This window comes from Scyliorhinus torazame, chromosome 7, assembly GCF_047496885.1.
Source record: "Scyliorhinus torazame isolate Kashiwa2021f chromosome 7, sScyTor2.1, whole genome shotgun sequence".
In the NCBI taxonomy this organism is placed as follows: domain Eukaryota; kingdom Metazoa; phylum Chordata; class Chondrichthyes; order Carcharhiniformes; family Scyliorhinidae; genus Scyliorhinus; species Scyliorhinus torazame.
Window position 1 is genome coordinate 40,347,347 of NC_092713.1, and position 27,185 is coordinate 40,374,531.

Below are 27,185 nucleotides of genomic sequence, written 5' to 3' on the forward strand. Positions count from 1 at the left end.
CCTCATTGCCCTGATCCCTCCTTGTGAATAGCAACCATCCACTTAGATGATTAGAAACTTATGAGTAGCATGTGGCCCAATTTCTGACACACATATTTATAGATGAGACTGCCTACCAGCAGGGAAATGTTATGGGGCTGGACTCTCCGCCCCGCTGCGCCACATTTCTGTTGTACCCCGCAGGCGGGATGCTGGTCAATGGAGTTTCCCATTGTGGGCCAGCCCCGCGCCGTTGGGAAACCCCCGGGCTGCAGGCAAAATAGAGCAACCCGCCGGCGGAGAATCCAGCCCATTATATTGGCCCAAATCCTCCGAGAGAGTGGAAGTCACCATCAGGTTGCCACACTGCTTCTGCTTTTCTGCGCCACGATAGAGCTCCATATTTCTGGCCAAGTCGTCCGATCTTGGCTTCTTAAGAAACGCGGTGCGTACTTTCAATGGAACTAGTTTCTTGTAGCATGGATCATTGGGGGAAAGAGAAGCCGTACTCTCTTTTTATGGCACTAACTGCCTTATGCTGGTAATTGTTTAGAGGACCAAAGCTTCTCAGTGTATTAGAGAGTCCGAGTGAATGGGTGACAGAGTGGGTAAATGTGTAGGTATGCAAGTGGTAAGTTGAAGTAAGTTGACAGGTGAGTAGGTGGCACAGGGTAGAGTGGCAACTGGATCGGGTGCCAGCTATATGATGCCAGCTGAGTAGGGTGGTAGGTGTGTAGAGTGGTAGGTGGGTAGGGTGGCAGGTGGGTAGGTGGGACGAGGGTAGTTAGGTGTTGGGTGATGGGGTGTGGTCAGATCAGACTGGGAAAGGGTGTTGCGGGCAGTTGGGCGGTAGGGACTAGTTGGGCCAGGTCACGGTGGAGTCAGTGGATCAGGAGATGGGGTCTAGTCAGGACGGCTCGGGGATAAGTTCAAAGGGCTAAGTCTGGGAGCCAAGACTGGGGTTCGGTGAGGAGTTGAGATTGACGGTTTCATAGTTTGCCAGACGTTAGATTAGGATTTTTCTATCAAACATTTCCTGGGCAACTATCCAGGAACTGTCCGAAGTTTCCAACCCTAACTCAGAGTTGGAGACTTTCTTGGAGACCCCGGGGAGCAGGGGAAATCAGAAGGCAATTCCAACTGAGTCTTTGCGTCGGGACCTCTGAGAAATCCCGAAGTGCATCTTCAGGGGTACATCCAGTTTCTGACGATTCAGAGATTGGAAAATCTGGGCCAATGTTTCTCTGTGACTGGAAATTGAATTCAGTTAAATCAGCTTCAATCTAAGCCATTTGTATTGAGCTTTTAAACAAAGATTAACATGCTGAAGCATCCAATTGAACTCTCAAAGACCAAGTGCCAACGTTGTGGCAGAATTCTTAATTCAAACTGCTATAGTTACCATTTTTATTTGTTAAATGTAGCTTTTGTTTTAACTTGCAGTCTCACAAGCATCATACTAGGGCAAGTGTAATTTATTTGAGTGACTCATTAAAGCTTTAGCAAGGTATTTGACACCACAGTCTGATAGTCTGCCGTCTGCCGTATCCTACCCTGGAATAAATTGATATTTCTCACACTTGTTAGACCAGGTCCAGCACACTTACCTTTGAAGACTCGGATCTGCCCTTTTTGTGTTGTGTTAGAGAAGCTGTTGTAAAACCTCACATGTTTTCGGACCTACTGATGAAAAAAATGAAAAATGAAAAATGATGCACTATCAATTACGACGAGACGAGAGTAGAATGTAATCAAGGCTTTATTACACAGAGATGTGTGGCCTCCTACAGCAGCTGACGAAATGGCTGCTGTTCGGAGAGCACACACATTTATACTCCATCTACTGGGCGGAGCCAGCAGGCAGGGATCTATCCCCGTACCTGTAGTACAGGGGCCTTATCGTAATACCCATATATACAATATAATGAAAATGAAAATCGCTTATTGTCACAAGTAGGCTTCAAATGAAGTTACTGTGAAAAGCCCCTAGACGCCACATTCCGGCGCCTGTTTGGGGAGGCTGGTATAGAATCATAGAAGTTTACAGCATGGAAACAGGCCCTTCGGCCCAACCAGTCCATGCCGCCCAGTTTTTTACCATTTAAGCTAGTCCCAGTTGCCCGCACTTGGCCCATAACCCTCTATACCCATCTTACCCATGTAACCATCTAAATGCTTTTTGAAAGACACAATTGTACCCGCTTCTACTACTACCTCTGGCAGCCCATTCCAGACACTCACTACCCTCTGAGTGAAGAAATTGCCCCTCTGGGCCCTTCTGAATCTCTCCCCTCTCACCTTAAACCTATGCCCTCTAGTTTTAGACTCCCCTACCTTTGGGAAAAGATGTTGACTATCTACCTTATCTATGCCCCTCATTATTTTATAGACCTCTATAAGATCACCCCTAAGCCTCCTACGCTCCAGGGAAAAAAGTCCCAGTCTATCCAGCCTCTCCTTATAACTCAAACCATCAAGTCCCGGCAACATCCTAGTAAATCTTTTCTGCACTCTTTCTAGTTTAATAATATCCTTTCTATAATAGGGTGACCAGAACTGCACACAGTATTCCAAGTGTGGCCGTACCAATGTCTTGTACAACTTCAACAAGACGTCCCAACTCCTATATTCAATGTTCTGACCAATGAAACCAAGCATGCCGAATGCCTTCTTCACCACCCTGTCCACCTGCGACTCCACCTTCAAGGAGCTATGAACCTGTACTCCTAGATCTCTTTGTTCTATAACTCTCCCCAACGCCATACCATTAACTGAGTAGGTCCTGGCCTGATTCGATCTGCCAAAATGCATCACCTCACATTTATCTAAATTAAACTCCATCTGCCATTCGTCGGCCCACTGGCCTAATTGATCAAGATCCCGTTGCAATCCTAGATAACCTTCTTCACTATCCACTATGCCACCAATCTTGGTGTCATCTGCAAACTTACTAACCATGCCTCCTAAATTCTCATCCAAATCATTAATATAAATCACAAATAACAGTGGACCCAGCACCGATCCCTGAGGCACACCACTGGTCACAGGCCTCCAGTTTGAAAAACAACCCTCTACAACCACCCTCTGCCTTCTGTCGTCCAGCCAATTTTGAATCCAATTGGCAACCTCACCCTGGATCCCGTGAGCTTTAACCTTCTGCAACAACCTCCCATGCGGTACCTTGTCAAAGGCTTTGCTAAAGTCCATGTAGACAACGTCTACTGCACTACCCTCATCTACCTTCTTGGTCACTCCCTCAAAAAACTCAATCAAATTTGTGAGACATGATTTTCCACGCACAAAGCCATGCTGACTGCCCCGAATCAGTCCTTGCCTCTCTAAATGCTTGTAGATCCTGTCTCTCAGAATACCTTCTAGCAACTTACCTACTACAGACGTTAGGCTCACCGGTCTGTAGTTCCCAGGCTTTTCCCTGCTGCCCTTCTTAAACAAGGGCACAACATTCGCCACTCTCCAATCTTCAGGCACCTCACCTGTGGCTGCCGATGATTCAAATATCTCGGTTAGGGGACCCGCAATTTCCTCCCTAGCCTCCCACAACATCCTGGGATACATTTCATCAGGTCCCGGGGATTTATCTACCTTGATGCGCTTTAAGACTTCCAGCACCTCCTCCTCTGTAATATGCACACTTCTCAAGACATCACTATTTATTTCCCTTAGTTTCCTAACATCCATGCCTTTCTCCACCGTGAATATCGATGAGAAATATTCATTCAGGATCTCACCCAACTCTTGTGGCTCTGCACATAAATGCCCTTGTTGATCCTTAAGAGGCCCTACTCTGTCCCTAGTTACTCTTTTCCCCTTTATGTATCTGTAGAATCTCTTTGGATTCTCCCTTGCATTATTTGCCAAAGCAATTTCATGTCCCCTTTTTGCCCTCCTGATTTCCCTCTTAACTCTATTTCGACAATCTCTATACTCTTCAAGGGATCTACTTGATCCCAGTTGCTTATGTACGTCATATGCCTCCTTCTTCTTTTTGACCAGAGTCTCAATATCTCGAGTCATCCAGGGTTCCCTACTTCTACCAGCCTTGCCCTTCACTCTAAAGGGAATGTGCTTACCCTGCACCCTGGTTAACACATTTTTAAAAGCCTCCCATTTACCAGCCGTCCCTTTGTCTGCCAATAGTCTCCCCCAATCTACCTCTGCAAGTTCCTGTCTGATACCATCAAAATTGGCCTTGCCCCAATTAAGAATTTTAACTCTTGGGCCAGACCTATCATTCTCCATAGCTATCTTAAAACTAATGGAATTATGGTCACTTGTCCCAAAGTGATCCCTCACTAGCACTTCTATCACTTGCCCTTCCTTATTTCCCAAGACGAGGTCAAGTTTTGCCCCCTCTCTAGTCGGTCCATCCACATACTGAATGAGAAATTCCTCCTGAATACACTCAACAAATTTCCCTCCATCCAAGCCCCTAATGCTATGACTGTCCCAGTCAATGTTGGGAAAGTTAAAGTCCCCGACTACTACCACCCTATTATTCTTGCAGCTATCTGTAATCTCCTTACATATTTGCTCCTCAATTTCCCGCTGACTATTTGGGGGCCTGTAGTACAGTCCTACCAAGGTGATCTCTCCCTTCTTGTTTTTCAGTTCCACCCATATAGACTCAGTGGGCGAACCCTCGGATATATCCCCTCTAAGTACTGCCGTGATGTTCTCCCTAATCAAAAACGCCACTCCCCCTCCTCTCTTACCTCCTGTTCTATCCTTTCTATAGCATCTGTAGCCCGGAACATTGAGCTGCCAGTCCTGCCCCTCCCTTAGCCATGTTTCAGTCATAGCTATAATATCCCAGTCCCATGTGCCCGTCCATGCCCTGAGTTCATCCGCTTTGCCCGTCAGGCCCCTTGCATTGAAATAAATGCAGTTTAATGTAGACCTTCCTTGCTCTCTGCCCTGCTTTCTCTGGTCATGCTTTACACACTCTCCCTTCCTGCCTTTTGTTTCTGTCCCCACTGACTTCCTACATCGGTTCCCATCCCCCTGGCACATTAGTTTAAACCCTCCCCAACTGCACTAGCAAACACCCCCCCGAGAACATTGGTTCCGGTCCCACCCAGATGCAGACCGTCCGATTTGTACAGGTCCCACCTCCCCCAGAATCGGTCCCAATGTCCCAGGAATTTGAAACCCTCCCTCTTGCACCATCTCTCAAGCCACGTATTCATCCTAGCTATCCTGTCATTCCTACTCTGACTATCACGTGGCACTGGTAGCAATCCTGAGATTACTACCTTTGAGGTCCTACTTTTTAGTTTAACTCCTAACTCCCTAAATTCAGCTTGTAGGACCTCATCCCGTTTTTTACCTATATCGTTGGTGCCTATATGCACCACGACAGCTGGCTGTTCACCCTCCCCCTCCAGAATGCCCTGCAGCCGCTCCGAGACATCCTTGACCCTTGCACCAGGGAGGCAACATACCAACCTGGATTCTCGTTTGCGTCCGCAGAAACGCCTGTCTATTCCCCTTACGATTGAATCCCCTATCACTATAGCTCTGCCACTCTTTTTCCCGCCCTTCTGTGCAGCAGAGCCAGCCACGGTGCCATGAACCTGGCTGCTGCCACCTTCCCCTGGTGAGCCATCTCCCCCAACAGTTTCCAAAACGGTAAATCTGTTTTGGAGGGAGATGACCGCAGGGGATCCCTGCACTGCCTTCCTACTCTTCCTCTGTCTGTTGGTCACCCTTTCCCTATCTGCCTCAGTAATTTTAATCTGCGGTGTGACCAACTCACTGAATGTGCTTTCCACAACTTCCTCAGCATCGCGGATGCTCCAAAGTGAGTCCATCCGCAGCTCCAGAGCCGTCAAGCGGTCTAACAGGAGCTGCAGTTGGACACACTTCTTGCAGATGAAGGAGTCAAGGACACCAGAAGGGTCCCTGACTTGCCACATCTCACAAGAGGAGCATGACACGGGTCTGAGCTCTCCTGCCATGACTTAAACCTGAAGTTAAATTTGAACTACACTACACAGCTAGGAGAAAGTCAAAGAGAGAGAAATCACTTACCAGTTACAAGCCAAACACTTACCTCCTGGCTGTGATGTAGTTGCTCCAGCGACTCCCTCACAGGTCTGCTTCTCTGCACCTCCTTCAGGTGAGCACCAAATTCCGTTAACTAGTTAATTACTTTACTTAATTAACTTGATTTTTTTTTTTTTTTGTCACTCCCCTCTTACCCGAACTCAGCCTTACCCAAACTCAGATACACTCTGTTTGCCTTCAGCACTCAGCCTTACCCAAACTCAGATACACTCTGTTTGCCTTCAGCACTCCGTTTCTAAAGGCACTTCAGCCACACCCTTTGTATCCTTCCTAATTTACAGTCAGCAAATAGGCCTGCTCCCAAAACGGATCTCTCTCCCAAACAGCTGACCTGCAAGGTAAGGAAGTGGTTAATCAGTACTTACCTCACCCACAGCGCGCCCTTTTAAACTGTCCCCTCTGCCTCGCAGCTCCCGCGCTTTTTGAAACTCCCGCGCTGTTTCCAAGGTCCTGGCTCCCTCTCTCTCCCGAACAGCTGACCTGCAAGGTAAGGAAGTGGTTAAGCATGGGAATTGAACCGTGCTGCTGGCCTGCCTTGACCTGCTTTCAAAGCCAGTGATTTATCCCTGTGCTAAACAGCCCCTAATACAACAGTGGTGACTACCACATTCACCCCCTGCTAAAAATGAGTCCAGCGGGGGTGGTGGAAAACTATATACATACAGATTGGTTTTAAAATTACAGAGAAGGTTACAAATTTAGACGATCGGGCGCCTTGATCTGTCGTTGAGAGCCCTGCAGTGCTGGTGGCATTGGCTTGGTCTTCGGTGACTCTGGGAGCTTGTCGAAATCCTCTTCATCTCCGGGTGGGAGCAAGGGGAGGACAGATTGTCCTGGAGTGGGCGCTGCGGTGGGGTGTGTCGGGGGAGGGGAGGGTGGCGCCAGGGCGGGGGGGGGGGACCCAGCTGGTGCCAGATCCCTGAGGGAGACTGTGCCTTGGCAGCCATTGGGGTACACTATGTAGGCGTACTGCGGGTTTGCATGGAGTAGCTGTACCCTCTCAACCAACGGGTCCGCCTTGTGGAGCCGCACGTGCTTGCGGAGGAGAACGGTTCCTGGAGTTGCCAGCCACGTTGGGAGCGAAACCCTGGAGGTGGACTTCCTGGGGAAGGCAAAGAGATGTTCATGGGGGGTTTCGTTGGTGGCGGTGCACAGGAGCGACCAAATGGAGTGAAGTACGTCGGGGAGGATCTCCTGCCAGCGGGCGGCCGGGAGACTTCTGGACCGTAGGGCCAGCTGGACGGCCTTCCAGACGTCCCATTCTCCCTCTCCACCTGCCCGTTTCCCCTGGGGTTGTCGCTGGTCGTCCTGCTCGAGGCAATGTCCCTGTTGAGCAGGTACTGCCATTTATGAGCTCATTGCTCATAAATGAGCATCCCCGGTCGCTGTGGACGCAGACGGGGAAACCGAACAGAGCGAAGATGGTTTTGAGGGCTTTGATGACGGTGGCAGACGTCATATCGGGGCATGGGACGACGGAGGGGAATCGGGAATACTCGTCGACCATATTAAGAAAGTACGTGTTGCGGTCGGTGGAGGGGAGGGGCCGTTTGAAGTCCACGCTAAGGCGTTCAAAGGGGCGGGAGGCCTTCACCAGGCGCGCACAGTCTGGCCGGTAGAAGTGCGGTTTACACTCTGTGCAGACATGGCAGCCTCTGGTGATAGCCCTGACTTCCTCGATGGAGTAGGGCAGATTGCGGGCCTTAATGAAGTGGTAAAAGCGGGTGACCCCTGGGTGACAGAGAGCGTCGTGCAGGGTCCGGAGTCGGTCCACTTTTGCGCTGGCACATATACCTCGGGACAGGGCATTAGGGGGCGTGTTGAGCTTACCGGGGCGATACAAAATCTCGTAATTGTAGGTGGAGAGCTCGATCCTCCACCTCAAGATTTTATCATTTTTGATCTTACCCCGCTGTGTGTTAAACATGAAGGCAACCGACCATTGGTCAGTGAGGAGGGTCCACTGTCGAGAAAACCCAGTATTGTTCAATCTGATTGACCATAATCAGATATGCATGGGAGGGGGTACGTGTCAAGCTGCGTGTACCGATTGATGGTCTGACTGTCGTCAACAACCATCCTGTTTTTCTCCCCGGTTTTCACCACTACCACTTGGGCTCTCCAGGGGCTGTTGCTGGCCTTGATGATACCTTCCCGCAGCAGCCGCTGGACCTCAGACCTGATGAAGGTCCTGTCCTGGGAGCTGTACCGTCATCTCCTGGTGGCGACGGGTTTGCAATCCGGGGTTAGGTTTGCAAAAAGGGAAGGTGGGTCGACCTTAAGGGTGGCGAGGCTGCAAACAGTAAGGGGTGGTAGGGGCCCGCCAAATTTCAGGGTTAGGCTCTGGAGGTTGCACTGGAAGTCCAGGCTGAGTACAAGGCAGCGCAGAGGTGGGGAGGACGTAGAGCCGGAAGCCACTGAACTCTACACCCTGGACGGTGAGGGTGGCAATGCAGTACCCCCGGATCGCCACGGAGTGGGATCCGGAGGCCAGGGAGATTATTTGGTTAGCAGGGTGTACCGCGAGGGAGCAGCGCCTTACCATATCGGGGTGGATGAAGCTCTCAATGCTCCCGGAGTCCAGAAGGCAGGATATCTCATGCCCGTCGACCTTCACCTTTGCCGAAGCGGTCGCGAGGTTGTGCAGTCGAGACTGGTCAATCGTGACCGAGGCGAGGCGTGGCTGGTCGTCGGCGGTTGCAGGCGATGAGCGGCCCAATGAGGTGCCCGACGAGCAGGGGTCCTGAGGCGGGTAAGATGGCGGCGATCACAGGCCGCACGTGTCCTGGGGCAGGCACGACGGTGGCACCCTCGGGCCGCACGTGTCCTGGGGCAGGCAAGATGGCGGTGCCCATTGGTTCTGAGGCAAGCAAAATGGCGGCGCCCACGGGCCACACGTGTTGTGTGTGGAGCAAGGTGGCGGCACCCACAGGCCGCACGTGGTCTGAGGAGAGGAAGATGGCGGTGCCCACTGGCCACACGGGGGTGGGGGGGTGCCGGGACAATAGCGGCGATTGAACGGGCCTGGCACATTGCAGCAAAATTTCCCTTCTTGCCACAGGCCTTGCAGAGCGCGTTCCGCACCGGGCAGTGCTGCCGGGGGTGTTTTGTCTGTCCGCAGAAGTAGCACTTGGGTCCCACGGGGTTGGTTGGCTGCCGCGCGGTGCAGGCGTGGGGTTGGCTGAGGGCAGTCGCTGATAGGGTCCACGATGGGGTGGCCGCTGGCGGGGTCCATGATGCACAGGGGGGGTGGGCCATGCGGTCAGGGGCATAAGCCTGTACTTTGCGTGAGGCGACCGTGAGTGAGAGCGCTAGTTTCTTGGTCGCCGCGAGGTCAAGCGTGGCCCCTTCTAAGAGGCGCTGGCGGATGTAGTCAGACCCAATGCCCGTAATGAATGCATCTCTCATTAGCAGGTTTGAATGTTCAGTGGCTGAAATGGCCTGGCAGTCACAGTCTCTCACCAGGGCGAGCAGGGCATGCCAGAAATCTTCCACAGACTCACCGGGAAGTTGGTGCCGCATGGATAGGAGGAGCGTGGCGTAGATCTTGTTGGTCTGCTGAACGTAATTCTCCTTCAGTAGCGCCATGGCCTCTTCGTAGGTAGATGCATCCTGGAAGAGGGGAAAAACGTTGGAGCTCAGCTGCGTGTACAGAATCTGGAGCTTCTGTGCTTCTGAGATTGGGTCTGGTGCAGACCCGATGTTTGCTTCAAAGCAAGCTAGCCAATGTTCGAAGTCCTTTTTGGCGTTTTCTGCGTGAAGATGCAGCTGCAGGCGATCCATGTGGAGGTCCATCTCTGAAAAATCTCTGTGTAATAAATTGATGCACTATCAATTACGACGAGACGAATGTAGAATGTAATCGAGGCTTTATTACACAGAGATGTGTGGCCTCCTACAGCAGCTGATGAAATGGCACTGCTCGGAGAGGACACATATTTATACTCCGCCTACTGGGCGGAGCCAGCAGACAGGGATCTACCCCTGTTCCTGTAGTACAGGGGCCTTACTGTAATACCCATATATACAATATAATACAACAGTGGTGACTACCACACCTACTCTCCAAGCAACAGATTCAAATAAAAGGAACAGTCAGGATAATAAAAAAAGGTCTCATACTTTATTTTGGATCACTTTAGCTTTGCATCTAACTGTCCCAATTTTTGGTTCAGTGTGTAGTACTTCGACCTCTGAACCAGGAAGTCCTACCCTCATAGCCTGAGCTCAGAAATCGAGACTGACACTCCAGCGCAGTACTGGGGGAAAGTTGCACTGCTGAGGGTGCTGTCTCTCAGATGAGACAGTAGCCTGAGATTCTCGTCTGCTTCCTTAGGTGGCGCAAGAAGATCCCCTGGCACTCTTTGCAAGAACAGCAAGAGAGCTGCTGTTGATATCCCTGCCAATATTTACCCCTCAACCAATAATCATAATTGATTACTGTTTGTGGGAGCTTATTGTGCACACATTGGTTGCTGTGTTCCCTCCATTTAGAATGTCTGAGGCTATGGAAGGTCAGCCAAATAAGTCTAAACTCATCTTTTCTTCTCCATTTTCAAAACTTTGATGTTTTCACCTCTGGGTGTTAAAAACTGGACTGCAGTTTGTGGTACGTTGCAAGTACTTCAAATCGCAAATACAGAATTACCTGCTGTACATGAATGACACTTGATCAGAAGTGGATAAAATCTACTTAAGCGCATGAACTTCACCCCGCCCATCCCCACCGCCAAAATAAATCTTTTGGATACAAATCCAGATAAAGGCTTAAGTACACATTCCAATTTAACACAAGATGGGATGAGCAGACTGCACAAAGCTCAGCAATTGCAGTTAACATAGGAGCTGACCTAATTTCCCAGGCACCACGTGGTGTGGTGAGACGGGGCAGGATCTCCATTCCATCCGCTGCTCAGCTGGTCCAGATGTAGCAAGCGAGAAGCGGGGCATCAATTTCATGAGAATATAATGGTGGCTTTCCTTCTCTTTTTAAAAAAAAGAGCAGGGTGAGAAATAAGCATGCACTCAATCTGAACTGAAAACAAAATGCAATTAAGAAGTAACCTGTATGTAGGTTTAAAATTGAAAATGTTTAATCATTTTTTAAAGAATTGCTGGAATGCCAACCAAGATGGTGGAAGCAGATTCAGTAGTCATTTGCAAAGGGAATTGGCCTTGTACTTAAGAAGGAAAAATTCAAAGGGTTATGGGGAAGGAACATATGGGCTGGACTAATTGAATAGAAATGCATTTTTATTTAAAAATTGGCATTTAAACAGTACCTTTCACTACACCTCCAGGATGTCCCAAGCCAGTTTACAGCTAGTTACGTTCTTTAGAACGTCATCACTGTGGTCTTGCACAGCCACATTGACCTCTCCTAGAGTTTGTTGATTTGGTTAAAGAAAAGAAGCATGGGCTGCACGGTGGCACAGTGGTTAGCACTGCTGCCTCACGGCGCCGAGATCCCAGGTTCAATCCCGGCTCTGGGTCACTGTCCATGTGGAGTTTGCACATTCTCCCCATGTTTGCGTGGGTTTCGCCCCCACAACCCAAAGATGTGCAGGGTAGGTGGATTTAGCCCCTTAATTGGAAAAAATGAATTGGGTACTCTAAATTTATTTTTTTTAAATGAAAAGAAGCATATTGGCATGAGTAACCTCTGTGTTGTCTATGAAATAAATAACTCTGAGCATGTATCTTGATTCCATGTTATTTTGTGTTCTGCATCTAGGGTCTTTATGCTGTGAGCAATTTCCAGCCTAGTGACGATGGCATAACCCACCAGACCCATCACAGGGAACCTTTGAGATCGCTGACAGATCTCAGCCAAGAAAGCAGTAGACAACTCCAAGGAAAGACTGCGAGTAGCATTGATGGGATTTCATCCCACCATTCCGAAAGCATTCTGACCCGAAATCACAGAGAATCTGGCTCCCTTACAAACTTAAAGAGAACGAGTGCCGACGTTGAGATCATTACTCCTCGTAGTCCAATGGCAAAGGAGAACATGGTAACCTTCAGCAACACGTTGCCACGTGTCAACACATCATCGTCGGATGAGACAGCCAGAAGGAATGCGACAATTCATGCTTCGATGGACTCTGCCCGTTCTAAACAGCTCTTATCCCAATGGAAGTCCAAGAATGAAAACCGGAAGCTCTCTCTGCAAGTAATGGAGACGGAAACTGGACACTCGCCACCAAAGTGCATGGAGATGAGATCCAGTTCGGAACCAGCAGGCGTAGGCCTTAACGGAGACCAACAGGCACAACTCGCCCAGTATCTGAAAATTCAAGCTGGTACTATCCCTGGGACTAACAGCACCAGTAACATTGGTGGAGGAGTAAGAGTCTCCATGCAGTCACGCCCAGGCTCATCACAGCTGGTTCACATACCTGAGGAAACGCATGAGAACATAAGTATCTCTCCAAAAGCCAGTTCAGCTCGATCAAAGTGGCTCAAAGTAGCTGAGAAGAGTGGGGTTGGTCGGGCAAGCACCCAACCAAGAATTATGCAGGTTATCGCAATGTCCAAGCAGCAAGGTATGTTACAGAGCAGTGCGAAAAATACCGATGGCAGTACAGTAACGTGCACAGGATCTATAAGGTACAAAGCTCTAACCGAGCACGAACCCAGTAATATTGTCAGAGTGGAAGCTCATCCAGAAAACAACAGATCTCTCGTGCAAGTATCATCGGGCAGTGAAGGAAGTGGATCGTGGAAATGGAAGTCCCATGAGAAGGGTAGCATCCGCCAAGCATTTGAGTTAAATGATCTCAACAGGGACTCTGAAAGCAGTGAATCAGTGAAAGATAGCTATGCTACCGCTGAAAGAAAGAAAACCAATCCAGACAGTAGTGACCACCATCACCACGGAATCACCACCATCAGAGTAACACCAGTGGAAGGCAGCGAAGCTGCATCGGAAACGCACTCTGTGTCTTCCAGTCGGGATTCAACCCTCAGGCGGAAGGCTAACATAATTTTAATACCGGAAAGAGGAAACAGCCCAGAAAGTACAAGGAATATCTTCTACAAGGGAACATCACCCACCAGAGCTTACAAAGAATGAATCCTTATTACGGAAGCTTGCTGAAGGACAATCCCATTGTAAACAGATGCTGAATCCCAGTGCTTATCGATAATAGATTGGGCAGTGTAAATGTGCCATTCAGTGGTTTATCAATTGAGAAGTTACTGATATTTAAACATGGTTGCATGACTATGATATTTTTACATACTAATCAAAAGCACACAGGTAAAGCCTGAGCCTTGTGAAAGAAGTATTTGCTCTATTGCTATATCAATAAACTGTGAATGCATTTTCTCCCATTTTGAACATGTTGAGCAATTTATATATTTTCAGAAAGCTTTGGCTGTACTGCTTTATTCTGTAATGACCAATTTAGAATTTATTTCCTGATTAAAGCTCTAGATAGTGCATATATACCCAACTGTTATGAAGGATTTGGTGAAATTTTATTTGTGAAAACATTATTGGGGTTGCAATGATTACTTGGTCAACAATCAGTCAAAGTTTTAGTTAGTTATAAAGCTTCCTTTCAAGGGGATAATGTAGATGAGAAAATCATTTAGCTTTTATAGAAATTACATGCAAGCTATACTGAAATACATACAAATGTGCACCACATACATTACAAATAATATAATTTTTTTCTCACAGAATGTAAAATGAACAGTAATTGATTACTGATCACTATTTATATCATAGATTTTTATACCTATTGTAGCCTTAGCATATTGATATCATGCCTTTAAAGAAAATGTTTTTTAAGTGATATAGACACCATCTTCTTTTGTAAGCTTACAAGGCTGTATTTCAAAACTATTACAAATATAAATATGCCTTTAGTCACAATTTACAGGCTTTGTACCAAGCTGTTTCAATATTATTCTGTAAAGAAAGACGGTGTCCAGGACAACAGTGCTGCCATTTTCACCCCCCCCCCAAGCTGCACTTCCCCCATATGTCCCCACGGCAACCTCCCACACCCATACTAACCCCAGTGGTGTACCAGTATAATTTTTGAGTTGATAAGGGAAATTGGTTGGGATTTTATTACGGGATTCATATTGATAGGGAAAAATACTGTCCCATCAGTAGTTTTTACTTGTTTATCCTTGTGGTTTTGAATACAGCCTATAAAAGGGTAAAACCAGTCAGGAACCTTCGAACAACAATTAAAACAGTGTGCTGCAACACTTTCCCGTAATGTCTTTGTTCAAACCCTGGTGAGCGTAGTCGTTGTTTTTCGTAAGGAGTCATCTCATTTCGAAGGGCTATCGACTTGAATGATTCCAGTGCTTAAAGTAAAAACCTTCTTTACATTGCATCACAACCTAGTTATGTTTTATTACGACAGATAGATAAAGCTGTAGTGTTCCTGCTGCTATCTGAGTGGGTGTAATGCATTGGACTGTGAAGAAAATCCAAACATCTGCATGTATTTTTTATACAGTGCCTCCTGTAAAATTAAACTTTATTTTCATTGCAACCAATACCTTCATGAATTACTTATTAAGGAATTATTTAACAGGTGACATAAGTTTTGCAATTGTAAATAATCAAAGTTGGTACAAACTGTGATATCTTATTGAAGGTTTGTTTATTTGCCCAGTAAAATTATATTTAAGTGAATTGTATGTTAAAGGGAAGACCATTTAACTAAGGTATACACAGGTATGTATCGTGGCATATGTGTTTAAAATGTCCTGTTAACTATTTTTTCATGAAGTGTTTTTAAAAATGAGCACTGGTTCAGTAAGTGTGCGCAAAAACCTTATTGTGTGCGAGTTCTTGAATTGTGGTATACAAAAGTCTCGTGAAAAAATAACCAAGGGAGAAACACTGGAACTTATTCCTGTTGAAAAAGCAAATCAATGCCTCTAGTACCATATTTAGAAGTTATCAGTTACACTGATTTTTCCGAAGTGTGTTGGTTATTTACAAAATAAATGTTTCTTAATTGCAGTGGATGCTTAGTATGTTTTTTTATTTAACCAAATAACACCAAAGCAAAAAGGGAATTCTATTACCTTTCCCACTGGACTACAACAATTTCATCCAAAATTCAAATACCCAAAGCATAATTTATTCTTTGTGTTAATTCAAGCATTGTCTAATAATTTGCACATTTTAGATGATCAGGTATTATATTGTCACGGCTTTTTGCAGCACAATTAACGTCTAAAAGGAGGCACTAAACTATAGTTCAGAGGCCATCATGTCTGTGCTTGTTCCTTGTCAGGGCAATTCTCAATTAATCCCATTTGTCTCATTCCTGTCTCCAGAACCTTGCACCTTTCATTTCAACCGTCTAATTTCAAAACCTACCATGGTTTCTGCCTCAACACACCCTGCAGCGAAGCATTCCGTGCTCCAAACTCTCCAGAACGATGTTTTTTTATAATAATTTTTATTGTCACAAGTAGGCTTACATTAACACTGCAATGAAGTTACTGTGAAAAGCCCCGAGTCGCCACATTCCGGCGCCCGTTTGGGTACACAGAGTTTTTGCCCATCTTTTCACTCACTCTCTTAGTGAGCATTTGAAATTTTCGATCACAACGCCACTGGCTGATAGTTTGCCTTCACTTTATTTTTGTCTTTCTCTGTACGTCTTTAGAAAAACTGATTATGTCACGGCCTTTTTATGATTTTATCCACTCACACTTTCAGAGAAAATCAGGTGAACTACAGCAGTTCAGAGATGAAGCCCCGGTTCCTTCTCCAGACAAATATGGGTGGTCGGCCTTGTACCGCATGCAAATAACAAAAAAAATCATCATGTGGCTCAAAAAATGTACAAAGTGAAGAAAGGTTAATTGAGCTATTAAGCCCATGGTTAAGGCAGCTCAATCCGAAGAAATCAGTTTACTCCCAGCTACCCTCTCATGGAATAGAATCATAGAATCCCTTCAGTACAGATGGAGGTCATTCGGCCCATTGAGTCTGTACCCACCCTCTGAAAGAGCACCCTATTAGGCCCACCCCCACCCCATCCCCGAAACCCCACACATCTTTTGGACACTAAGGGGCAATTTAGCATGGCCAATCCACCTAACCTGCACATCTTTGGACTGGGAGGAAACAGGAGCACTCAGAGGAAACCCATGCAGACATGGCGAGAATGTGCAAACTTCACACAGTCACCCAAGGTCAGAATTGAACTAGGGTCCCTGGCGCTGTGAGACAACAGTGCTAACCAGTGTGCCACTGTGCCACCCCTTTTTGATTCTCTATTATTGCATAAGTAAACATCAGGTGGAATGTGCACCAGTGCATATTGGTTCATATGGATCAAACCAAAGCTGTTTGATGATAATGTGTTTTATTCCATTAACAAACAGCTAAGTACCAACTTAGGTACTGGGAGGGGCTGAGGGGAGGAGCACATAGAGCCTCTTGGTCTCAAATTTATGGGTGTATGAGTTAACTGATGGTTAGCAAACAGTAGGGATGTAAACTCAACCAAAGAACCATAGCCAAGTTACCACAAAAAAAGAAGCCATTCAACCCGATTTTTGTGTTATCCAAAAAATTCCCAATAATACCTCTCATATTTAAGTCCAAAGCATTTCTCTCAATATATAACACTGAGCCCTGTGGAACACCACTGAAAATGGTGTTCCATTTGCAAAAACATCCATCGACAATTATCCTTTGATTCCTGTCATTGAGCTAATTTTTGATCCAACTTGCTACTTTCCCCGTATCACATGGGATTTCACTTTTCTGGCCAGTCTGCCATGTACGACCTTGTCAAATGCCTTGCTAAAATTGGCTGTGCAGTTGATAGTGAAGTGTATAGTTGGCTCCAGAATGATATTAGTAGTTTGGTTAAGTGGGTGGGAAAAGTGGAAAAGGGAATTCAATCCGGAGAAGTTTGAGGTAATGCGTTTGGGGAGGGCAAACAAAGCCTGTGAATACACAGTAAACAGGAGGATATTGAGAAGGGGAGAGGAACTGAAAGACCTTGGTGTGCATGTCCACTGGTCCCTGAATCCATGGAGACAACATCCACTACACTATCCTCATTGATTAAGTTCGTAAGGCAAAATCTTACCCTCACAAAACCATGTTGACTATCCCTGATCAATCCATGTCTTTCAAAGTTACAGTTTATCCTGTCTCTCAGAATTGATTCCAATAATTTGATCAGCACCAAGGTCAGACTGACGGGCCTATAATTTTCTGGCCTATCCACTTTTCCAACCCACTTAACCAAACTATTAATATCATTCTGGAGACAACTATCGCACCCTTTTAAATAATGGTACAACGTTTGCAACTTCAAATCCTCTGGTACCTCCTGTATCTAGTGAGGAGTGGAAAATGATCCTCAGAGCATCCTGGCTTCCTTCAACAGCCTGGGATAGAATTCATCTGGTCCTGATTATTATCAGCCTTCAAGGATGTCAGTTCCTCAAGTACCTCCTCTCTCATAATGCTTATTATACCTAATACTTCAAACTCCTCCTAACAACCCTCTCCTTGGTGAAGACAGAGGCAAAGTACTCATTGGGAACCCTGCCCACATCTTCTGTATCAACACATAAGTCACCATGTACATCTCTGATAGTCCCTATCCTTTCCTCAGTGATTCTCTTGGTCTGAATGTACTGGTAAAACATCTTTGGGTTTTATAGAATCATAGAATTTACAGTGTAGAAGGAGGCCATTCAGCCCATCGAGCCTGCACTGGTCCTTGGAAAGAGTATCCTACATAAGACCATGCCTCCACCCTATCCCTGTAACCCAGTAACCCCACCTAACCTTTTGGACACTAAGGGTAAATTTAGCATGGCCAATTCACCTAATCTGCACATCTTTGGACTGTGGGAGGAATCAGGAGCACCCGGAGAAAACCCACGCAGACACGGGGAGAACGTGCAAACTCCACACAGGCAGTTACCTGAGGCCGGAATCGAGCCCAGTTTCCTGGAGCTGTGAGGCATCAGTGCTAACTACTGTGCCACCATGCCACCTACTTGATTTTGCATGTCAATATATTTTTGTATTCTCTCTTTGCTTTCTAAATTTCCTTTCAACTTCACCCCTGTACTTTCTATACTCCCCTAGGCTTTCCGTAGTATTAAGACTTTTTGTGACTGTCATAATGCAGAAAAAGAAAGCTTATCTTACCCTGTGTGTTTCTGGATAACCAGGGGGGCTCTAGACTTGGCAGTGCCACCATTTCTCTTTGTGGGACATGTCTACATTGTGCCTGCAGAATTCTGTTTCTGAATGACTCCCTCTGATTTGACACTTTTCCCTTCTAGTGACTGTATCCAGTCAACATTTGCCAGTTCACTTCCCAGTTTTCTAAAATTTGCCTCCCCACACCCCCTCTGTATCCCCCTCCCCCCACCAATTTAGAATGTTTACTCCTGTTCTATTTTTGTAATTTTCCGTAATGATGCTAAAGCAAGCTGTCACGATCTCTAAAATGGTTCCCCACTGCTACCTCATCCACTTGCCCAGTTTCATTTCCAAGGACTAAATCTCGAATCTCCCCCCTTCTCATTGGGTTTGTTACATGCTGGCTAAAAATGTTCTCTTGAATGCAGCTCAAGAATATTGTGCCCTCTGTGTCCCTCACACTGTTTGTATACAAATTGATATTAGGGTAGTTGAAGTCCCCAATAATGACTTAGTTATCGTGCTCACAATAGTCCTTGTTATAGTCCTCAACTGTACTTAGCTTCATAAACAGGAAGGCTTTACAGCTGCAAACCACTTAAGACATGCCATCCATAATAATGGGTTCAGACAGGACAAAATTCAGATTCCAAGACTTCAAGGTTGGGTGATCAGCATTACAGTGATTCCCAACCTCAAAAGTACTGGATAAAAGACAGTTGCTATCTTTAAAAACATAGAAAATAGGAGCAGGTGTCAGTCATTTGGCCCCACAACCCTGCTCCATCATTCAGTATGATCATGGCTGATCCTCTAAACACTTCCCTGCTCTCCATATACCCCTTTGACACCTTTGGAGCCTAGAAATCTATTTAGTGACATAGCTGCAAATCACTTCAATTATGCCATTTTTAAGCATACTTTCAATTTCTTTGTTAACCTGTGTCAATTTTAAAGGGTTAAGTCTATATGGATGTTGTTTAATTGGAACAGCATTTCCCACATCTACATCATGTATAGCCATTTTAGTGCTTCCCAACTTATCTCCACAAACTTGCCCATGTGATATCAATAACTCTTTCAGGTCAGTTTGTTTTTCCTCTGGACGGTAACTCAACTATTTATCCCAATTTTTAAGAACATCCTTGTTTTCCAATTTAATTTGAGGAGTGTAAAATTCACAGTCATCTGGGTTTGGTTCTTCACTTCGAGTTAGAATCATTAAAACCTCCTCAATTTGCTCTCCTTCCCTTTAGCATATTCACATGACACACTCAGTGAATGTTCCTTCTTTCTGGCGTTCTTACCACATAATTCACCTCACTTAATTTCCTTTCAATCTGATAAGTACCACAAAACCTTGCTTTTAAAGGTTCACCTACCACAGGTAACAACACTAAAACTTTATTCCCACTGGCAAAGCTACGAACATTTGCTTTCTTCTCCGCTACCTGTTTCATCAAATTTTGTGCAACTTTTAAATGTTGTCTAGCCAATTCACCTGCTCTATTTAATCGTTCCCTAAAATTTGGCACGTAATCCAATAAAGTAAGCTCCGACTGCTCACTCACCGATTTTTACTTAATCAATTTAAGTGGTCCTCTTACCTCATGATCAAAAATTAGTTCAAAAGGACTGAATTTGGTTGACTCATTAGGTGCATCCCTAATTGCAAACAGTACGAATGGAATTCATTTATCCCAATCCTCTGGATAATCCTGACAATAAGCCCTCAACATTATCTTTAATGTCTGATGCCACTTTTCTAACACTCCCTGTGATTCTGGATGGTACACAGTTGATTTAAATTGTTTTATTCCTAAGCTATCCATAACTTCTTTGAATAACCTTGAGGTAAAATTTGATCCTTGATTCGATTGTATTTCTGTGGGTCATCCATATCTAGTAAAGAATTGAAGTAACTCCTCCACAACCTTTTTAGCTGTAATATTGTGTACTGGAATGGCCTCTGGAAACCTAGTAGACACATCTATTATCATAGATCATAGAATTATCATAGATTTTACAGTGCAGAAGGAGGCCATTCGGCCCATCGACTCTTGGAAAGAGCACCCTACCCAAGGTCAACACCTCCACCCCATCCCCATAACCCAGTAACCCCACCCAACACTAAGGGCAATTTTGGACACTAAGGGCAATTGATCATGGCCAATCCACCTAACCTGCACATCTTTGGACTGTGGGAGGAAACCGGAGCACCCGGAGGAAACCCACGCACACACGGGGAGGATGTGCAGACTTCGCACAGACAGTGACCCAAGCCGGTATCGAAACTGGGACCCTGGAGCTGTGAAGCAATTGTGCTATCCACAATACTACCGTCAAAAGATATTGATTCCCACTTTTCGTTTTAGGAAGCGGACCTGCGCAATCAATTAAGACCCTTGTAAAAGGTTCCTCAGATGCTGGAATGGGTATTAAGGGCGCTGGCGTTATCACTGCTCGAGGTTTCCCTATCACTTAACATGTGTGACATGATCGACAAAATTTAACTACATCTTTATGTAGTCCAGGCCAATACAAATGTTTTGGAATTTTAGCTTGAGTTTTCCTTACTCCCAAATGACCTCCTACTGGTACCTCATGTGCTACTCACAACATCTCCTTTTTATATCCTACCAGCAATACCACTTGATGAACATCTGCCTACTTTTCATCCACCTGCATATGTAAAGGTCTCCATTTTCTCATCAAGACATCATTTTTACAGTAATAACATTTTGGTACACACTCAGATTCCTCTTCCGTGTATGATTTCTGATACATCCGTTTTATTTCCATATCTATCTGTTGTATCTCCGCCAATTTTCCTGAACTAAAAATTAGTGAACTCCACCCGTTCTTGTTCTTTACCAACCATCTGATCAAAAATAGTTTCTGATAATTGAACTTCAACTTTATCTTCACTCTCTGCTTTCTCCTCTTGTCTTAACGCGTGACTTTGTGACCTTGTTACTGCGCAATCGGGAAAAATCCCAGGATATTTGTCCTTCAACTCTTCAGTTGTCTGGTTTTCCACTGGCTTATCAACCACAGTAGGCATCACTCCCACCTTCAATCCAGCTATATCATTACCCAAGATAAACTGTATTCCTGGACAAGATAGTCTCTCTATTACTCCTACTACCACTTCACCATTCCTCACTGGACTTTCCAACCTTACCTTATATAATGGAACACTAGTCTTCTCACCCTGAATTCCACATATTACCACTTTTTCTGGCACTATTCTTCCCAAACTACATAACACCTCATCTCTTGCCATTAAAGATTGACTAGCTCTCATATCTCTTAAAATTGTGACTTTTTTCCTACACCTTCTGGTACACATGAGTAAACTTTACCCACACAAGTAAATTCTTTAAAGAGATCTGGCACCTTCTTATCAATCAACTCTTGATCAGGCTGTACAATCTTTCGCACCTCCTTCGCTTCACTTGAGCTTTCCTTTACCACTTTAATAAACCCCACTGTCTTATCCTGTTTTACCACATCAGCCTTCCCAGTGCTTTTCTTCAACCACCAACACTGTGACTTTACATGGCCTAGTTTATTACAGTGGAAACATGTGAAACTTTTCATGTCCCTTCCACCCTCCTGGATTTCGTTTTTAATCTGAGGAACACTCTCCTTATTGTCTCCCATCAGATCTCCTTTACCTCTACTACTTGAGTATCCTTTACCTCTACCACTGTACTAAACCAGCCCCTCAGTAACCAGCCCCAAGGTGGCTTGTAATGCAGAACAGGTTCAATTCCCATACCAGCCTCCACGAACAGGCGTTGGATTGTGGCGACTAAAGCTTTTCACAGTAACTTCATTGAAGCCTACTTTTGACACTAAATAATTATTATCATTATTTCTCTTTTAACCCAGTTTATATCCCTCACAGGCTGAAACTGATGTCAGAAACCAAGCTTTCATTCATGAACTAATTCATAATCATCTGCCATTTCTGCTGCTAACCTCGCAGTTTTAACCCTCGGCTCTTCCACATGAGTTCTCACTACATCAGGAATTGAATTTTTAAACTCCTCCAAAAGTATAATTTCTCTGAGAGCTTCATACGTTTGGTCTATTTTCAAAGCCCTTATCCACCTATCAAAATTACTCTGTTTGAGCCTTTCAAACTCCATGTATGTTTGACCAAATTCTTTCCTTAAATTTCTAAACCTTTGTCTGTAGGCTTCAGGCACTGGTTCATATGCACCTCAGATGGATTTTTTCACCTCCTCATACGTCCCAGATACCTCCTCTGATAGTGATGCAAACACTTCACTAGCCCTACCTACCAGCTTTGAGGAACCCGGAGAAGCCGGAGGAAACCCACGCAGACACAGGGAGAATGTGCACACTCCGCGCAGACAGTGACCCAAGCCGGGAATCGAACCTGGGACCCTGTGGGAGCCGTGAAGCAACTGTGCTAACCACTGTGCTCTCGTGCTGCCCTTCAATAGGTTGTACTTCAGATTTTATTTTCAATAGGGGAAACTTTTCAATGAAGTTTTTTTATGACAAGCCACATTACACTATCAGGTTTGTTGGTTCTACAAAGTGTACAGTGGGTCATTGGGGATGGAAGTTTCAGTGCTTGACATAGGGGGCATGAGGGGTAATGAGGTTGGGTGGCAGGACATGTGTTGGCATGGATGGGGCATGTGGACTGTTTGGAGGATGAAGGGGTATGAGAGGTAGAGGACATTTATGCTTTTATTTTAGCAGGAACAAAGTTCCATGCTTTATAAACAACCCCTCTGGCTGACTCCGCACTCCTTCTTCCCAGGTCGGCTGGCCCATTGCCATCACACACCTGCCCTCAACAATAAAGAACCTGTACTTGCAGGAACTTTCTCCAGAGATGGCTGGAGCTGGCAATTTACCTGACTCCCCTTACCCCCTCGAGGATGAAAATCTAGGCCACTCTCTCACTCACAAATGCACTCTATCACACACACACACACACACACACAAAACATTGTGGGTGGGATTCTCCATTTGAGAGACTATCAGCTGGATTCTCCGTTTCAGCGACTCAGTGTTGACACAAACGGAACATGGACGATCTTTTCCGACAATAAATTCTGAGTGAAACCCTCACCGAACCCAGGACCGGTGAGGAGCTAGCAGTGGCAGTGGGCGAATTTGTCGACTCCCGCGCTGCAAACGGCCGGAGAATGGCCCGGGTCGCTGGCCGTGCATACACACGGCTGACGACCTGCAGCGGTCGCACCATACAACATGGCGCCGGTCATGCGCTGACGTGACCTGCCATCCACGACTCCACAGGCCACTCCATGGTCGCCCCCACAAGTCCCCCAAGCCTTCGCGGAAGTCCTCCCCCATCCAATGGCACGGATCCTGGCCGAGTGTGGCAGTGCTGGACACAGTCCGCAGCCACCACGTCGGGTTCCTGACCGTTGAGATCACAGGTGTCCCGCGCCGTCGGGAAATCAGCCCATCAGGGGCGGAGCATCATGGGTGGGACGGCCGATGACTCACCAACGCCGTTGCAATGGCAGAGCATGCCGTGATGGTGCCATTTCCGAGGGGGCGGAACATGGCTGACTGGCGCCAAACAGGCACCGACCCTGATTTGGGCGTCAGAGTCGATTCTCCTCCCAATCGCCGATTACGATATCGGCATCGGGCAACGAAGAATCCCGGCTATGTTCTCCTGCTGGAGGTGAATGCCAACTGGTTTACAATCCCCTTGGGAGTACAAACTGGCAAGCAATTCAATGTTCCTTGCTATGCAAATTTATGCATGGCATGGAATACGAAGGATTTCCGAGGGAATCCTGGTATCAGGCCGCCATTTTGAGCGGGAGGGCCGATAGCGAGGTCCCATGGCCGGCCACTGTTCCCCCCCGACCACAAATCAGCTGCAACCCCCCCCCCCCCCCCCCGCCCCGCCATGGCACAGCCCCCTGACCAAAGGACCCCCCACAGGCAGCCCGTTAATAGGGAGACCCCCCCAGGGACCCCTGTAACATGGAAATCGCCCACAGACTCCTGTAATTGGGGGAACCCTGACCAAAGGAACCCCAATAGGGACATCTGTAATAGTGGGAACGTCCACAGTGACCCCCTGCCTAAAGGGACCTCCCCAACACTCCATATTTTCAATTCTCATTTGCAATGGGTTCCTCCACGGATGAGACCAGAAATCGCGCCTATTCATTCTATCACACACACTTACTCTCTCTCTCACACATACATGTGGTATAAAGGGTTAATAGCTATTACACTGATAGCTAAGATACATCATCTGTCATGTGTCAGATCATGTGCCACTGGAACTCAGAGAGAGATGCTTCTGGAAGGGGTCTCATGCTTATCTATCCCTGTATATAGCTGGACATAGTTCATAAATGTTTGTATGATCCTGAATGCCTTTTTTCCAATGTTCTCTATTAAACACACCCTGAGACCGTTTATAATGATGCTTCCTGGTGGCAGCAGTAAATGTACTGAATAGCAAGGATCCCCAACAAAACTGCCAGTGGTGAGAAAGCAAAAACCATCTAAAATATAACAGTGAGGGAATGACTGAGAAGGAAAATCAACGTGGTTTCCCAAGACAATTCCAAGAATTCTGAGACACATATAAGATCCTGAAGGGTGTTGAAAGGGTGGATGTGGTACAGATGTTTCCTCTTGTGGGAGAATTGAGAACTCGGGATCACTGTTTCAAAATCAGGGGTCGCTCATTTAAGACGAGGAAAACCTCTTTCTCTTTGTAAGTCTTTGAAATTCTCTTTCTCAAAGGTGGTTGAGGCAAAGTCTTTGAATATCTTTAAGGCAGAAGTAGATAGATTCTTGTTCAATAAGGGGGGGGGCGGCGGTGAAAGATTATCGCAGGTAATGGGGCAGCATGGTAGCATTGTGGATAGCACAATTGCTTCACAGCTCCAGGGTCCCAGGTTCGATTCCGGCTTGGGTCACTGTCTGTGCGGAGTCTGCACATCCTCCCCGTGTGTGCGTGGGTTTCCTCCGGGTGCTCTGGTTTCCTCCCACAGTCCAAAGATGTGCAGGTTAGGTGGATTGGCCATGATAAATTGCCCTTAGTGTCCAAAATTGCCCTTAAGGTTGGGTGGAGTTACTGGGTTATGCGGATAGGGTGTAGGTGTTGACCTTGGGTAGGGTGCTCTTTCCAAGAGCCGGTGCAGACTTGATGGGCCGAATGGCCTCCTTCTGCACTGTAAATTCTATGATATGATAATCTCTATGAGGTAGGCAGGAATGTGAAGCTGAAATTAAAATGTAATCAACCATGATCTTATTGAGCTGCAGAGCAGGCTAGAGGGGCAGAGTGGCCTATTCCTGCTCTTAATTCATATGTCCATATGTTTGTAAGAGAGTCGATTAGATAGACAATCATGGACAATCTCACGGCTTCTTTGTTTGGAAGGTACCAATGCAGCGTACTGGAAAAGTGGTGTTGCAGGATCAACAGGTATCAGACCATTTTGGGGTGTGGTAACGATAACTCCGGGCGACCACCGGTGGATAAGGGCAACAACTATTTATCTGCAAGCAGAAAAACTGTTTACATGCAACTATTTACAAGACATAGCAACAGCAAATCACAACTCCTACAATCTCCCAGTCCGTGCCTTAACTAGGGGTATTAAAGCCCGTGCTCAGCTTTGATCAGCGCCCGCTCTCATTCCGGGGAATCACGGGGCTTCCGAGATTTGCCAAAACCTCAGACGGGAAAATCACGTGGTCTCCGAGGTTCACCGCAACATGGGGTTAGCACAGAACCCTGATAAAAACAGGTCTGCACACTCCTCCATTCCACAGGCAGCAGTGCAGGTGACATCTGAATAAGACAGAGTATTAATGAGGACACAGAGATCTATGAAGAGGTTTAGCCTTTGATTCGTAATTCAGATAGGGAGCACTAGAAAATACTGAGCGAAGTTCGAGAGGCGCACTTATGTATCCAGAGAAAGTATTGATGTTTTCATTAATGACCCGAATAGCTTGGCTGATATTTGTGAGCAGGCGGATCTAAAGGATGAATCCATCGAAAACCGCATTATGATAGGAGTACTTGATGAAGCTTTATCTGATTTTCTGCAGTCCAGGGAAAGGCTAACATTTTTATTTATAAATTTAGAGTACCCAATTCTTTTTTTCCATTTAAGGGGCAATTTAGCATGGCCAATCCACCTATCCTGCACATCTTTGGATTGTGGGGTGAAACCCACGCAGACACGGGGAGAATGTGCAAACTCCATACAGGCAGTGACCGGGGGCCAGGATCGAACCGGGTCCCCAGCACCGTAGGCAGCAGTGCTAACCACTGTGTCACAGTGCTGTCCTAGGGAAGGGCTAACATTATCCAAGGCAGTTCAATTAGTGAGGCATGCTGAGCTATGGAAGAAGAACCAAGTTTTATTCTGGGGTGATAGAGACTGTTTGTGGAGTCAGGCGACTGACTTTGTCCAGTTTGTAATCAAAAGAGGTTCCAGAACACCGATTAAAAAGCAGACCCAGAACATAGAGTTGGTGGTTGCCACCATTATCCAGTGCTCCCATTGTGGCCTGAAAATGGGAGACTGTCACACCATAGACGCAGAGTGTCACTCCTGCAGGCGGCTGGGCTGTTTTAAAGCGATATTCCACAAGAGAAAGTCTTCCACTCCAAAATTTAAAGAGAGGCCACTTAGATCAAACAGTACCTCGTAGATACAAGATATAGAGGACCACAAAGTGCCTTTCTTGAGTATAGCTTCAAAATCGAAGGGGACCTTTTGGAGTGTGGATATAATAGTCAATGGCCATAAAACCAATTTTAAGTTGGATACGGGAGCAGGAGTGTCCATCGTTTCTAATACAGTAGGGTGGCTGAAATCAGAGTTTCTCAAGCCATGCTCTGTTCGATTGTATGATCCTTCGACTACTTTACTGAAGTTCAAGGGCA

The 27,185-nt window shown here is 46.1% G+C and overlaps 1 protein-coding gene across 2 annotated transcripts in view; it reads left to right on the forward strand.

Annotated features, from left to right (window-relative positions):
- Positions 1-15,061, forward strand: part of plppr4a (phospholipid phosphatase related 4a) — a 113,820-nt gene extending 98,759 nt beyond the window's left edge. For both annotated transcript variants that reach the window (XM_072510580.1, XM_072510579.1), the window contains one exon: positions 11,801-15,061. In XM_072510580.1, coding sequence (XP_072366681.1) covers positions 11,801-13,141 — 1,341 coding nt within the window. In that variant the 3' untranslated portion in view covers positions 13,142-15,061. The remainder of the gene's footprint in view (positions 1-11,800) is intronic.
- Positions 15,062-27,185: the final 12,124 nt, after the last annotated feature.